Raw genomic sequence first — 16901 nt, forward strand, 5'->3', positions numbered from 1 at the left:
GCGACAATTTACGCCTAATAGAATTTTGTCTTTAACAACCACGCTTCTCAGACAAAATGTTTGTAAAATAAGGCACCCTACCAAAAATACACGTGATACTATAATTATGGAAAAGATTCCTTTATAATGGCGGCATAAGTAGCTAAAATATTTTAACAACAAAATTCTTCTCAACTTCGTAATCTTAAATAATTACATTAATTGTATTAAATTTCGATTTGTAATCGTTTTGAATATATCATCTGAAATGAAAAGATTTTTAAAGTTTAATCTTGAATTGTCGTAAGACAATATATATATATATATATATATATATATATATATATATATATATATATATATATATATATATATATATATATATATATATATATATATGTATATATATGTATATATATATATATATATATGTATATATATGTATATATATATGTGTGTGTGTGTGTGTGTGTGTATGTGTGTGTACAATATTTGTTTTGTAATTTTTATAATTATATTAATATATTCATTTGTGTATAAATAAAACACTGTTAGTATGATTTTAGTTCCAATCAAAGTTATTGATATTTTATGTTACTTCAAAAAAATATATATTTGATAGGTATTGAAAAAGTTGATTATCAAATTAATCTTGGAATGTGGATGTTTCTTTAGTTAATATCTAGCTTTTTAAACAAATACTATTCAGGTATCTGTAAATATATATTTAGTTATATATAAAATAATTATTTTAAAAACTAGCCTTGGTAAATTTATAAATACATGCAAACATATAAACATATATACATACATATATATTTACATACATATATACAAACATAGATACATACATACATACATACATACATACATACATACATACATACATACATACATACATACATACATACATACATACATACATACATACATACATATATACATACATACATACATACATACATACATACATACATACATACATACATACATACATACATACATACATACATACATACATACATACATACATTCATACATACATAAATACATACACTATAAATTAAAATGTAGAATTTAATAATAGAACAACTTCTACTTTTCCTTAGAGTTAGCGAGTATGATGGCTGGCAAAGTTAGTAGAGGAAAATGTAGCACAAATGAAAAAGAGAAATCCTTGGCAGGTTCCAAAGCACCTTCTCATAATTCTGAATCTGCTATGGATGAGTGCTTCACTAAGTTAAACTTGTATCGTAAATCAATTGCTAAAGATGGTTCTTGTTTATTTCGTGTTGTTGCTGAGCAGGTTGTATATATATACATATACATTAGCATTTTTTTTCATACATACATGCACACACACACACACACACACACACACACACACACACACACACACATGTGTGTGTGTGTGTGTGTGTACTGCAATATCTTTGATAAGCTTTTGTATCTTTAACTTTATGCAATCAAACAATTAACAGTAAATAATATAACATATTTTTTTAAAAAGATTTACCATACTCAAGCAAAACATTATCAAGTGCGACTTGAATGCATCAATTTTATGCATCTACATAGAGACTATTTTGAATCTGTAAGTGCTATTAAAACTAGAATTTCTATATACATTTTAATTTTTTCAAATGTTAAAAGTGTTTTTTATTTTTTTTTACTCTGTCTTCCACATTACTCTCTACACAAGACTTCTTCAATACTTTAATTTTATGTAAAAATAATGGTTATTTTTTTAGTTTATTGAGGGATCATTTGAACATCATCTGTTTTTGTTAAAAAATCCTGAAGTAAGCAGCTAGAGAGTATTTCTGTTTTTTTTTTTCTCTTTTCTTTTATTGTCTAACATATTTTCATTTTTGCAAATATTCAACAGTTAATGCTTTTGATTAATATAAAAAAATGCACAAATTAATTCATTCAGTGAACTCAGCATTTTGAAATTACCTGCCACACAAACAAAAAAAGTGGTTTAGGTCTTAAAAATAAAAATAACTATCTTGAATATTTACGAAAAATTGTAAATCTGCCTTAATGTTACAGGGTGCACACAATATTTAACAATTAAATAATGGCTTTGGAAATGTGTAATTTTTTCAGTAAATCATGATCAGTAGATCAGATTTGAATAAAACCAACTGTATTTTAAAACTGAATTAAGCTTCTTACCTTTTACTCAATAAAATCACCTTGCACATCAATTACTACTATTGATAATTGCTTCCTTTGACAAAGCCTTGAATTCTTTCTTGATACTGGTGACCAACTGCATCTTGGTGTTGCATGAGGACTTGTTGATCTATCTTTCAATTGTAACCCACACAAAAAAGTCATCAGGACCAACATAATTTCTCATTCAGCCATTTTTTGCGATTATCTTGATGTATAGCATGGTGCTGAGTCTTGCTACCACACATGTCTATCCAGCACCAACTTTTTATATCCAAGGCAATCTATGTTTTTTGAGGACCTTCAATTACTCGTTTGTATTCACTCTCAAGCCCTTAGGAAAGAAATAGAGTGGCATGAAGTTATCTTTTGAGGAGATGACTCCAAAGACCATGACAGTGACTTGAAACTTTGTTTGCATGACCTTGGGTACATCTTTGTGGCACATAACAAGCCAACGGTTGTTCTGGTTGTTATTTCTTTGGTCCTAGCAGAAACTCTTTTCATCAAAGAAGTAATAGATTATGCCCAGCTGCAAGGGGTCTTCAACTTATTGAGCAGATTAAAAGAGTTCTTTAGCCACTTTTCTTTAGCCTTTTTGGTTAGCAGCTGGCCCATTCTCATCTTGTATGACTTATAGCTTAATTCCTCTGCCACACAGGTATTAATCTTTGACTCAGATCTTCCCAAATCTTGAGCAATCGACCTTATTAACTTACCAGGGTAAGTATCAATTATTTATTGGACTTTAGCTATGAATTCAGGAGTTATGATACAATCAGGCTATTGCTTATGAGTTGATCTCTTAGCTATGGCTTCAGACTTTTTAAGCACTTTTCTCATTCTCAAAACCTATCTTTTGTCCACTTTTAAGAACTTTACTGCACAAAATTCATTTTTTAAAGCCATTTTTTAAAAAATTGTTAGGAAACAAAATATTAAAAGCACTGCTAAAAAAATTTTGCCATGCAGGCTGCAAGTAGTATGCTTGAACTTGATTGTTAGATATTGCATGCACTCTTTACTTAAAAAAAAAAAAAAGTAAACAGGCAAAGTTAAACCAAACAAACATTGCACTTTGTGATATAAAGATTTAAAATTTTTGAAAGCTTTTTTTATGGAGATAGTTTTAATATCAAAACTATTAAAAGGTTTTTCTGTTAGCTGCACAACATTCAGCTCCACAACTTAAAATAAAAACTTTCAAAAGATTCAAGCCAAATTATATAAGTTTTGATATAGACTATATATCATTGTTCTAAAGCACATTGCAATTTTTTAATTTGACATTTTTGTTGTTGTTTGTATCATTAAAGAAAATGTTTATTACTATGCCTATACTAAGTCTGAAGCCTGAGCGTACTTTTATTTACCATCGTTCAGTAAATATTTCAAAGGTAGTAAATTAAGAGAAATTAAGGTGCTGCACTATTGTTAATCCAATATTCAAACAAACAAAAAAAGCAAAATGTTGGCCAAAAATGACTTGTTCGCCGTTTAAGTGTAACCTTCATATCTCATAGGAATGGGGTGGTCAAGTTGAAATCTCTGCTCTATCTCAACTTTACAAGTAACGTTTTAATGTGTCATGAGTTGTTTTTTTAATTATTAATGGATGGTTTTCTTTAGTAATATCTCCTTGACATTTTCTTCTTTTAGATGCGATTTCATTGTATTTCAAGGTGTTAATCCTGAACCATGCCCTGTCACTTGTAATGGATATGATAGGAAAGTGAGTTAATAAGATATTTTACAGGTTCTGAAGATTTTTTAATCTGATTGTAGTTTGTAGTGATTATACTCTTCACCTTTGGAATCAATAATCTTAAACTGCATCACATCATTTATGTGCATATTAAATTTTGAAAAAGATCTTTATATAAACTTTTTGACATGAACATTTTCTCTTTCAATTAATTTATTAATCTATTTTCTAAATATTTTAGTGAAAATTAAACTGAACCATAGTTAACAACAGTTGTAATTGATTTCAAATGTAATTATATTCAAGTATCAGGTAGATGTATGTAAATCTAAATAATTACAAAGTTAAAACTTTATGCACAACTTTATTTTCTCTTAAGTTAAATGTTGAAATTTTTTAAACATTCACCTGGGCTTTTTGTTTATGATTGAAAATAATCATGGTTATCAGTGATCACCACAAAAAGATTTGATATTTTTTGTCAGCCTTAAAAAAAAAAAAAAAGATGCAACATTTCAGGGTTTGTAAAACAAGCAACCCTGTGTTAGCTTTAACCAATTCTATACAACCAACATCCAATTCATCATATTGCAGCATTTGCTTTATATTTAAAGCATTAAAATTTTTTTTTTACATAAATGTTATTTATTAAATACCATTTTCATATTATCCTGGGCATGTATTAAACTGCTATTATCTATGCTTAGTTATATATTGATGTAGCAGTTTCAATATCAGACTTAATAAAACAATTCCAATCTTACATTTAGGATATGTATTATACTGCTAGCATTAACATGTGGGTTGGTATCTTACTGCTATCACCTTTTACATAAAGAATTTTAGCAGAAAGTCAAAATCCTAGCTTAAAAATTTAGTTAAAAGTTTTAAACACTAGAACACTTGTCAAGTTAAAACAAATTGTTACATATATATATATATATATATATATATATATATATATATATATATATATATATATATATATATATATATATATATGTTTTTATTTTTATATTTATTTGAATTGTTCATTAAATAGTTTTAAACAGACAAAGAAAAACAAAAAATAAAAGTTAAAAACGAATATAATAAAGAAACAAACAGAATGAAATAGAAACAGAAAAAAGTATAAAAAAAAAAGGAAAAAAATTGTATCAACCAACACAACAATTTTAAACTATATACAGGCAGGTGCCCTGCAAAAACAATGGCACCTTAAAACTTAAACTTCATACTTTTTGGTCTTTGATTAAGAAATAATGAAGTCTGGCATAGTGGGATTCTTATTTTGCCAATGTCTTAACAACTGATAAAACATGTTAATTAAAAAAATAATCAATTTGTGGTTCTAGGACTGCATGTCAAAGTTATGCACATTTTATTTGTAATTTTTCAATAACTAATATTTAACATAAGACTAAGTTTATAAAGGTATATGTTTTTGGTGCCAGTAGAACATTTTTTGTCTTCTGTTACGAAAAAAAATTCTACTACTTTTTAAAATAGATACATAATGCCACCAAAAATGACTTTGTTAAAAATGATTCGCCTAACTACAAATAGGCATAGCTTTTGTGGTGTATCTTTCAAAAAGCATCAAAAGTGCATACATTGCCATTTTTATTATCATTATTTTCATTTTCATTTCATTACTATTATTACTCTCAGGAATTCAAAAGGCAGCTTTCTGAATGTTTTTCTGTTAGTGAAACTGGAAAAATTATAGTTGGTTTATTCCAAGTAACCAATATATTGACAATGACTGATAGACAGAATGTTTCTTTAATTCAAGTGTTTTACATAACTTTTGAGAGCATTTCTCTTTACATTTTACAAAAACATCCCTTTCTTGCTCTTTCTTTTGTAAGGCTTCTATTTTTCAATAATCTTTTGTTATATTTATGCCTTTAACTAAACTGATATCTTTCACTTTTATTGAAGAACACTTTTCTTATAGTCTTCAAACCTGTAATCTTGTCAAGGTTTATACTCTTTTCATTAAGTTTGTTTATTATGTTTTGTGCTCAAATGTTTCTTTCCAGTACATATCAGGAAAGGTGACAAGGCTATGAATCAAGGAAAAACAATCTGATGTTAAGGCTGCTATTGACTCTGGTTGATATATATGCAACTTTGATCTAATAATTGTTATTGAATCAAAAAGTAAAATAAAAAAATTGATTTAATGTCACTTTTCATTCTTTAATATTAACATTCCTTAATATTATTAATTCCTTAATATTTCATTCCTTAATATTTTTTAGTTATATTTACTAACCTAATAATATTTTATATATTTAATTAATTGTTTAGATGTTTTAATTAAAAGTATATATATATTTAAAATCAAACTATTAAATAATAGCTCATTTTTTGCTATTTAGGGCTTAAAATGCTCTGTTATTGAAACTCACGGCTATAGCAATAAATTAAAGGAAGTAAATTTCTTAAAAAATACAATAAAATGGAGGGGAAAAAATTTATTTTTAAAATTTAACACTCTAGATAAGAAAAAGTTTTTATCCTGTTTTTATGGCTTTTTTTATTTTTGCGAGTTTTAAAGGGCCATTTCTCATAAATTTTCCAACAAATGTTTTTCATTTTTATAATTTTTATAACTAGTATATATATGTAAAAGAATTACACAAAAAGTTTTTTGGGGTGTTTTCATAGAGGTTCAGATTAATGCCAATATTGCTCTGCCTGAAAATGCTTGATATTTTCTGCTACCTCTCAAATATTTATTCCTATCATCCCTGATTCTTAATACATTTAGTAATAACTTAGTCAATTGTGAATTATTGATGCCTTGAAGTAATCTATTTTTTACAAAGCAAGTAATAAAAGGATCCGCTTTATCCTAAAAAAAATTGCCCAGAATTTCATTGAAGTTTTGGCTATAAAAATTACAGATCCATATGATTGGATGTTAATAAATTATTCGGTATATTTTGTAAAATTCATTTCTACACATTTCTCTTTTGAAAATATAGGTATTGAAATAGATGTTAAAAGTTTTTCAATGTCAAAGTTTTTGATCAAATGTTTCTTTTAGATCTTGCTTTCATTTTCCAATGGCAACCATTACGATGCACTCTACCCTATACAATTTAAATCAAATGCTGCCATTGTTCAATGTGAGTGTGAACTCTTTTTGAGATTTTGATTATTTTTTGAGATTGGTAACTTTATTGCTACTATATAGAGGAAAAAAGTTATTAATTCTTTTATGGTTTATTTTTTCAGCTCTTCTTTATGACCTATTGATAAATACAGTTTATCCTAAAATTGACCAACTTGAGGAAAAGAATCCAGCTGTAGAAACATCTTCATGGACTCAGGTTAATGCTAATAAAATTAAAAGTAAGTGAAGTGTCAAAATTTTTATTTAAAAAACTTTTTTCCATGCTTCTACCTCTCTATGTTTACTTCTATTTTCAATTTTCTACTGAGTATTTCTGTCAAACAAAAGATCAAATTTTTACTGGTTTGAGTTTTACTTCTACCATTTTCTGGTAGCAAATATCTCATACAGACAGACACAAACACAGACACACAGACAGATACACACACAGATCACTGGTGGGAGTTAAATGGCTGAAATAAGTAATGGTGGTCATATTGGTATCCATTTTTATTAGAACTGGTTAATTAACAGCCCAAAGGTATTGTGGTGGGATTTTAAAACCTATCACTTGTATATATGCTAATATAATTGTCTCCAAATTTATATTTATGCTTGTCCACGTTGTGCTAATATGGTAGAACAATGATTTTAAAAAGAATACATTGAATGAACATACTGGCCTGCTTGTTCACTGGGTTTTAATTCAATTGAACCTGGGATGCTTTAGGTAGACAAATTGTTGCTCAACTTTTGTCAGCACAATCACTTTAACACTTTCGCTGCCAACTACGAGTATACTTGTAGTAAGTTGGCGTCACTTATTTGCCAACTACGAGTATACTCATAGTGAGTTGGCGTCATTTATTTGCCAACTACGAGAATACTCGTAGTAGGCCGGCGTCATGAGTTTGCCAACTATGAGTAAACTCGTAGTAATACTAACTTATTTCAAGTAATATTTATGCATGACTGGCTTTGTCTGTTCTTTTTTTTTTTTTTTCTTAGCTTCACATTTGGTATCAGAAAATATTACATTCAAGTTTTTGTTTTAAAAATCCAGGGAACCTAATTTAAATGCAGATAAATACAGAAATAGCTTAAAACAGATAAAAATAAAACATTGATACTTATTTAACTTTATTTCATGAAAATTTAAGTGTAAACCTATTCTGTTGAATGATACATTCTGAAACATTTGCCAATACATAACGGAGGTCTATTTTTACAAACAGCACATTCATATCGTGTTTCTTTACGTTTTATTTTAGAGCAGACTCGACATGGTTTGGTTGGGAATTTTTTCTTTTCATTCGGTGGTATTGAAGACAAGTAGTGGAAGCTATTATTGGTGATAAATTGATGAAGTGCTACTTTTTTATACCATCTGATTGTCTTTCTTAGGCAATCATAATATGATACCATTTGTTCCGCCCTATCTACTCCTGACATATATTGATTGTAATCTTTAATAATGTTGGGTTTCAATTTCTTCTCTCTTCTTCTGTTTGTCGCTTCAATCATTTGCAACGAATGCGAGTTGCTAATCACCTTTAGAACCTGACTCTGATGAAGTCAAGCTCGAAGATGTAGTAGTATAAGCGAAAAATGAATCCAAATCTTCAATATCATCATCTTCACTATCTTCACAATCTTCCATAATCATATGTGTTTATCCAATTAATTGTGGAATATCATATTAATTGTGGAATATCTGTGTTGAGCTAATTGGAGATAGATAAATTTATAAATTATCTATTTGTAAAAAAGAAATTACTCATCTATAAAACACATTAATTAGTATACTGTGTAAAAAATTCAAAGTGCACACTAAAATGTTTTTTAATGTATTAAAAAACATCTTATTGTGTACTTCAAATTTTTTTTCACATTTTCAATAACATACAGTATAATGTAGTTATCAAACATATTTTAGCTTCTAGTCTAAAAAACACAACAATTTAGAATTAAGAAAACAAAATATAAATTACCTTTTTTACTCATGATAACTGCCAATGTGCATGTGCAAAAAAATTGAAACACTATTTATAATAATAATGCATAAAATAAGCTACATTACTACACCTTTTCAAGATGTAAGTGAGAACTTGAAAGTTGTAGTTAAGAAACGTAAGATGTAATTGAGAAATACAAAATGTAATTTAAAGGTCGCAATATGTAATTTAGAACATGGAAGATGTAATTAAGAAACGAAAGATGTAATTTAGAAGATGAAAGTTGTAATTAAGAAACGTAAGATGTAACTGAGAAGATGAAAGTTGTAATTGAGAAAAGCTTATAATATATGTTTCAAATTACATATTGCGATTTCTTATTTACATGTTGTATTTCTCAATTACATCTTACATTTCTTAATTACAACTTTCAAGTTCTCAATTACATCTTGAAAAGATGTAGTCACCGCAATAAGTTATACTCATTACTTCGGCACTGGAGAAAAAAATTTCTTCACCATTGCCAAACTATGAGTATACTCGTAGTGCTTTTTTTTTGTCAGTTATATTCAGAATAAAAAATACTATAGAACTATTTCAGATAAAAAATATTTTTTTTATTGAAATGTTGATATTTAGCCTTGGCAATGAGAATGAAACCACATATTACAGCCTTGGCAAAAATTAATGATTGTAGACATTATGATACGACAAAGAAATAACGCATAGTTTAAAATAGCTCGGCAGCGAGCGTGTTAAGAACTCAAAATCGCTCTAATAGAGGAGTGGGGAACTATTCCACAGAAACAGTTTGATCATCTTACCCATGTCTTTTTGTTAACAGAAACCACACATTCTATTAACAAAAAGAACTTTGTGTAAATGAAATGTACTATATACATTGAAAGTGATTATTAGCAGAAATTTATAAATATCTAACAAAAAAAAATACTTTCCACTAGTTGTTTTGAGCAATTTATATTAGTAGAGTAGTTTTAGTTTTCACTTTAACTGCATATAGTTGCTACATCATTTATTTCAATGGTTTGGTTTTAATTTATAAATAAATGTCAATAAATTAATTGATAATTGGAAGCTGTAAACTTAGTTGCAGCTCTGTCTGTTACATTTATTATGTTACAAGTACAAGTAAAAGATAAAGAGAGCTCTTCTAATGTTTTAATATTTAATTTTTTCAGCTTCTGAAAACACAGCAGATAAATCTTATTGGCAAATCAAGCGTTCCCTTGATCCAAATATATATAGGAATATTGAAGTTGAAGTCTGGGAAGAAAACAAGACAAAGCTTCAACAAAGTGACCGATCACTTGCTATTTCAATGCACTTTAAACCTGGAGATCTGTGTTTAGCTACTATTAAAGAATCAGAAGATGTTAGTAAAACAATACGTGTACGATTTCATGAGATTCAATCAGATAAATGTATTGTATTAACTGAAAACTTAAAACATAGATATTTTGTGCGTTTAGAGGACATAAAGCTTATTACAAATGAAAATGATGAATATTATAAGAATTTACCAGGTTATTATAATAAACATGAAAATGATTCAGACTTTCTTCAACCTAAACGTCGAGTTAAGAGTCGTAGAGAGAGACATGATGATGATAGAAACCGTCCTCGAAATGGAGAACAAAACAAGCGACATGAAAAAGAAATTAAAAACATTCGTCGTGGGATGCGCAAAGAAGAATCTAAAAAGAAAGAACCAGAGGAAATAAAACTAAAACTTGATCTACTTGATGTAAAAGATACCAATCAACCCTTAACCCCAAGCACTCCTTCTTGTGAAATTGAAGTCAAAGTAGCTCATCCTGCAGAATCATCAGCTGCTTTTTGGGGAAGAATGCGAGTTAAGCCATCCCTTACTATATCTCCTCACTCACCTAATCTGATACATGAATCATTTAATCGTTTAGAAGGTAATAGCAATAATAGTCCACAAAAAATTGATAAAACAGAAAATAAACCCATAATATCAACTAAAGTTGATATTTCTCCAATTGATGCTAATAGACATTTAGATAAAAATACTTATGAAAATGCAGAAAATCAAAATTCAATACAAAATGTTGTTAGTAGCAGAAGCGAAGATAAATCTACTATTTTAAATGCTGCATCTAATATAGCTAAACCTGCAATCAAATCTTCACCTCTGAGTAAGTTACCTCCTAAAAATGTTACTAATACACTTCTAGTTAAAGAAACTCAACTGCAATCAAATCCTCAAACTCAAGGTTCTCAGACACCAAATATGAATTCTCATTCTTTAAAATCATCCATCCCAGAAAGTACAAAATTGAGCGAAGTTAGAGAAAAAGTAATAGACAAGTGTTTAACTCCGAGTTCATCTTCTGAATCTCTTTCCAGTCTATCTTCTGAATCTCTCTCTTCAAAAGTCATAGATGTAACTAATACAGTAAATTTATCTTCCAATGTTACAATGTTGAACTCTGTTGAATCTAATAAACCCTTTTTAAAGACATCAAGCACCGAAAATTTACAGAGTGAGAATATACTTCACTTAGCAAAAGAGTTACCGCTTATTAGTCAAGATGAAATTATATCTGATATTCGTGATGATGTTGATAACACAACAGATAACAGTGAGGAATCAGTGAGTACTGATGAAAGTACTAAAGATCGTAAAAAGAAAAAGAAAGTCAGCTTTGCTACTGATGCACAAATTATTAACAGTGGCAACTCTAGTATTTCACATTCTCCGGCTTTAAACAATCAAACTCCAAATTGTGAACCTGGAAAAATAAAATTACCACCTGAGCACATTGAAAAACATATTAATGAATTTTCTCAGGCACCAGACATGCGTCAGCAAAACCTATTACAAGCAACCTACAATCATAATGGAGTACCCATTATTCCACAGTTACCTATACCTGGTGTGTTACCAATCTATTATCAAAATGCTGATCAAGTTCTTGCACCTGTTGCTTTTTCACATGACTCAGAGGGTAAAGATTTACCTGAAGGTACTACTAGATTTGTTTTAACACTAAATATTACTAACTATTTTTATAATTAACCATTCTAATTTTATGAATTAAACAATTTATGGCTGTTTTATAAAAAGAAATTTTCCGATGTTGATGCTTATACTCTAAATCAACTGTGATTTAGATATTACAACGATCAGGCATTTCTTCAATCTTGGTCTACAAGTAAGTACAGTTTTTTTATGTTGTACAAACTTCTTGGGTTGTGTCACATTGTTCTATACTTTTTTCATTTTATTTTTTAAATCAGTGGTACTGTATGATGATTCAACAGCAGCAAAATGGTTTAGTTAACCAACCTGGTTTAATGAACCAATCTGGCATTCTTCCACTACCTGCTCAGCCTCAAGTACAAATAAGACATATTTTATTGACTGGTGATGTAAATATGGTAATTTTAAAAACAGTTTTTTAATTATAAAATATTTTTGACGTCTTTTCTTATGCTTATAAGATTAAAAATCTTTTTTTTTTTAAATAAAACACAAAAATTTGGCAAAACATTTTTCTTCGTTTTATTTTTGCCAACCAAGTGAAAAAACAGTCACCAAATTTTTAGTTTCTTTTGGTTTATGAGAAAACAATAAACAAAACAAATCAAAAGCTGAAAAAATATCCTTTTTTTTTCTCTCTTCTGGTTTTCATTTAGTTTCCGATCAAACCTACATGTTATTGTTGAAAAATCTAAGTGCATTATTCGCTATTTGTAAACTTTAATTACAAAGTCACCGCTATTTCAAACATTTTTCGTACCAATTGTCTAACTGGTATTTAATTTACTGTATTTTGCTTTGCACTTTCACTTTGAAAGTTACATCTTATTGCTTCTAGCCAAGTCAATCGCACGATTCTTATCTGAAAAAACCAAATGAGCCTCTAAACGATATACAGCAGCAACAAACGTTAATCCAATCTCAGTTAGATCATCAACATCAAGTATTCTTCGTTCCTCCTAACACTTATGAACAATACGAGCTACCTCCACGTATGAGGCGTGTCCCATTCCCTCGTCAACAAAACAGCAGATATGTGCAGCCAAGGTATTACAATCAACGAAACGGTATTGTAGAACATGTCTCTAGAGCTAGAATAGACATTCAGAAGGGAATCCCTCCGCAAGGAATGAACTTTCACACTTATTAAAAGAAGAATCTGTAAAAAAATTTTCATTCTTATCAACGGAGTCTTTTTAAACATTTTTTTTTTAGCGGATGAAAAAAAAATTGCGTTCATTTCGAATGAAAAATTTTAGTCGAAAAAATTTTTAGAGGAAGTGTCTTTATTCGTACAAATTATTTTTAAACGGCGATTGCTAGGTTACCGTTTGACTTTTTAAATGTTTTTCATTGTTAAAACATTTTTTGTTTGTTTTCAAAATAGTAATTTGGCGGCAAGATATTTATCTAGGACTTTAAAGTTAGAAGTTTCGCAACTTCGTTTTCTTAGCTCAGCGTGCGCTTTTAAGTATTAAAAAGAGTTGATGTCGCAGTGACGTATTTAATTTCAAAACGATTCTATTGTTTTTAGTTTTAAGAATCAAACTGATATTGGAAACAAAATGAAACATTGATAAAAACCGTTCTCTTTATTTTTATTTTTTTTTTGTATTGGCTATAATTGTAACATTTGTTTCTTTATCAACAAATCAGATAAACCGACACCCGAAAACGGAACTAGGTGGTAAGTAATACTGTTATAATAACACATGCTGTTGTTATATCAAGAGCATTTTCTTTGTTCAATTTTAATTCATCTAATCTATTAGATGAATTAAAATCGAATAAACGAACAAAATAAAACAGAAATTACAGTCACTAAGTAAAGAAAACGACAGATGGGCATTTTACATCATTTTTCACAACAACTAAAGCAAAAAAATTAACAAAAAATTTAATTATATAAAAACAGTGGCGCAGATAGGTGGGAGCAGATGGGGTGGCTAAAAATTTTTGGGGTGGGAGATTTATAAAAACTTTTCGCATCCTTAACTGAGTACCATAACACATTACTTAACATTTTGTTTTAAAAAGTATCAACTGGTTACTTTAATGAGAAAAAGAAATCGTTAATGAAGTGGTGGCACATACAGTAAGTTAAGAGTTAAGTTTATATGATACAGCAAATAAGGTTCAGTGTTCAGATATCTTGGTTGAATTAAAAAAACCGTTATGAATGATATTTGTAAATAATTTATCTTTACAGGATAAACTACTAATAAAGATATCTCTTTGTTAATTGGTCAGCATCATAACAATATTAAAGGTTTAAAAAATTAAATCAATTGAAAAATTAGAAATATGGATATCAGGATGATTACCCGATTAAATCGACTTTTAGTCGATTAGTAAGAAACCCATAGTCAATTAAATCGACTATTCGATTTTTCAAAGTCGACTAATTTCGACTTGTCGACTTTTAGTCAATTTAGTCGAAGTCAATAACAATGCTAGTGTAAATCTAAAAATAGTTAATTTTCTCCATAGTCAGCGGTCGTACTAAATTTCCATGTTTTTTGCATGTGGGACAATCGATCAAAAAATCGCTGGATACAAAAAGAATGGGCCAATTTACAATACTCGCATTGGCATGTGAGCAATATTGTGAATGAATCCATTGTTAACAGAAAAAAAAGTTTTTCCATCACTCTTTGTTAAACTTGGCTGTATGAAAAAATTGTTAAAGCATTGAAAACTGATAGTGTTTGCTTTTAGTACACAGGAAAAGAAGAAGTTTTTGATGAACCATAAATTCTCCATCTTATTAATGATAAAAAAAGTCATAAAAAAATGGATAGCAAAGAGAGACCAGTTTGTTTTTCCAGCTTGTCTGTTTTAAAAATTTCTTTGAAATAAAAAAGCAGAAAATTTACCATATTTAGTTATTAGATTGTTGAAAGTATTTTGTAATCTTAGAGTAAACGATCTTGTCTGTTATCCTTTTCAACTCTAAAGTTTGCATAATTTTTTTATAAAACTATTTAAAGTTTTGAGACTTTAATGGGACGACGTTTATTAATGGGACGACATTCAATGGGACGACGTTTAATTGGACGACGTCTAATGGGACGACGTTTAATGGGACGATGTTATCACTTTAAAATGTTTGCTTAAAACAAATAATTGACAATTTCATCTGTTATCTAATTTTCTTTTAATTTTGTAAACCCTTAGCATTTCCAAAGGAGTTTTAAATCTACTTTTCAAATAAAAACCTTAGAAAAAATTTTTTAATTACCTAAATTTTTCAAAATACGCGTTAAGAAACTTGAAGCCCCAAAATCATAAGGAACTGTTAGTAAAAAGTTACTTTTCGATAAGAAACTTATTTATAGTTCGAGAAAAATTTCCAAATTTCCAAATTTGTGTTTTTATGAAGAATAAATCTAAGGAATACATTGCATTGATGTTTTGATGGAGTACAAATAAATTTAGTTGGCTGTAAAACATTTTATCTTACTTGTTGACACGCTTTCAAATTGCATTTAATTTACTTTTTTTTCTTTCTTCTGATAATCCAAAATTAAGAACTCTTAAGAAAACTTTAGTACTAGAGTTGTAAAAAAGTTCCCTTAAAATAAGAAACTTTCTAGTACTAGCTCATTTGCTTAATTTCTATTAAAAAAAAAAAAAAAACGTGTAAAAGCTGACGATAAGAAAAATCTGTGAATTGCCATAAAAATCTGATGCCAGATTGAATTCCGTGTAAAATATTTATGTAAGAACCTAATAAAATTAGTTTTTTGTTGATTTGTGTAACAGATATGTAAACAGATTTATTTTTTTTTTATTCAAATCTTTTTTCCAAATTACGCTTTCAAATTTTGCTTAATCTTGGTGGAGTAATTTTTTTTAATTCATGTATGAAATCTTGCTGTAGCAATTTTTTAAAATTCATGTATGAAAAACTAAAAACCAGTATTAAAAACAGCTACAATTTGTAAAACGCTGCACACACTTTAATATATTTTGCATCCTTTGAACTGTTCACTTTTGAGACACATTTTCGCAAAAGAAATTTATCATGTGACTTTTTGCAACAGGCTTCAAGTTGGACTTTAAAAGTTTCTTTTTCTTAGAAAGTTTCACCAACTTTTTCTTAGAAAGTTTCACCAACTTTACCGAGAGCGCCTCAAAGTGCACATTAACACCAACTCTTAGGTTTACATCTTTTTTGCAATGACTTTTTTTTTCTTTCTTATGCACCCATATTTTTTTGAAATTTTTTGCTTTCAAACCAAATTGAGTTAATGATTTTTGTTTCGAAAATTTGACAATTAATTTTTAATCTATTGTATCATCACAGACCCAGGGGCGGGTTTAAGGGGGGGGGGGGGGCTAAGGGGGTAGTAGCCCCCCCCCTTGGGGCAATGTTTTTTTTTTTAAAGCGAGTAATAAAATATATCAATGATCTTTATATGCATAAGTTATGCATAAATGCATATACATAAGTTATGCAACATAACTCAGTTTTAGTTTTATTGGAAAAACGCTTGAATGCTTCTTGCATTTTTAAGTTAATAAGTTTCTAAACCATAATGAATCGCAACTTAGATTGTTATTATAAAGCGGTGTCATATAGTTTGCATTGTAGTTTATTCTTCTGTATTTGTTTATAACCATGTTTTTTATTTTTATTTTTTAGTTTTAAATTTAATTTTTTAAATTTTAAGGGATATTTTTAAGTTTTATGTGTTGTATGTCAAGTGTTATTTTAAAGTTTTATACAAAACTTTTAACAAATGAGCAATGCCAATGGAAATGGTAAAAACCCAGTTAATGCAAAAAAAAAAACAAGTCAATATTTCTACATATTTTAACAAGAAACACATTTTATCAGAACAAGTTAATAAAACAGAGAACTTAACCATTCCGATTACGTGCACTTCTCAATTATCTGAAAATGAAAAAAACACTGCTTGC

General features: G+C 28.5%; 1 protein-coding gene across 1 annotated transcript; it reads left to right on the forward strand.

Annotated features, from left to right (window-relative positions):
- The first annotated feature begins 532 nt into the window (after positions 1 to 532).
- On the forward strand, positions 533 to 13558 carry LOC145189000 (uncharacterized). The gene is made up of 12 exons (XM_090080576.1): positions 533 to 688; positions 1089 to 1285; positions 1490 to 1573; positions 1731 to 1781; positions 3684 to 3730; positions 3820 to 3892; positions 6924 to 7005; positions 7115 to 7231; positions 10147 to 11958; positions 12107 to 12147; positions 12233 to 12373; positions 12814 to 13558. The coding sequence occupies exons 2-12, from the start codon at positions 1100 to 1102 to the stop codon at positions 13123 to 13125; spliced, it is 2946 nt and encodes a 981-aa protein (XP_089936702.1). The 5' UTR covers positions 533 to 688; positions 1089 to 1099; the 3' UTR covers positions 13126 to 13558.
- The last annotated feature ends 3343 nt before the right edge of the window (positions 13559 to 16901 follow it).

The sequence above is a fragment of the Hydra viridissima genome, unplaced genomic scaffold (genome assembly GCF_058129835.1).
Source record: "Hydra viridissima isolate aposymbiotic clone 2 unplaced genomic scaffold, HvirCarnegie_v1 scaffold_2, whole genome shotgun sequence".
Taxonomy (NCBI): Eukaryota; Metazoa; Cnidaria; class Hydrozoa; order Anthoathecata; family Hydridae; genus Hydra; species Hydra viridissima.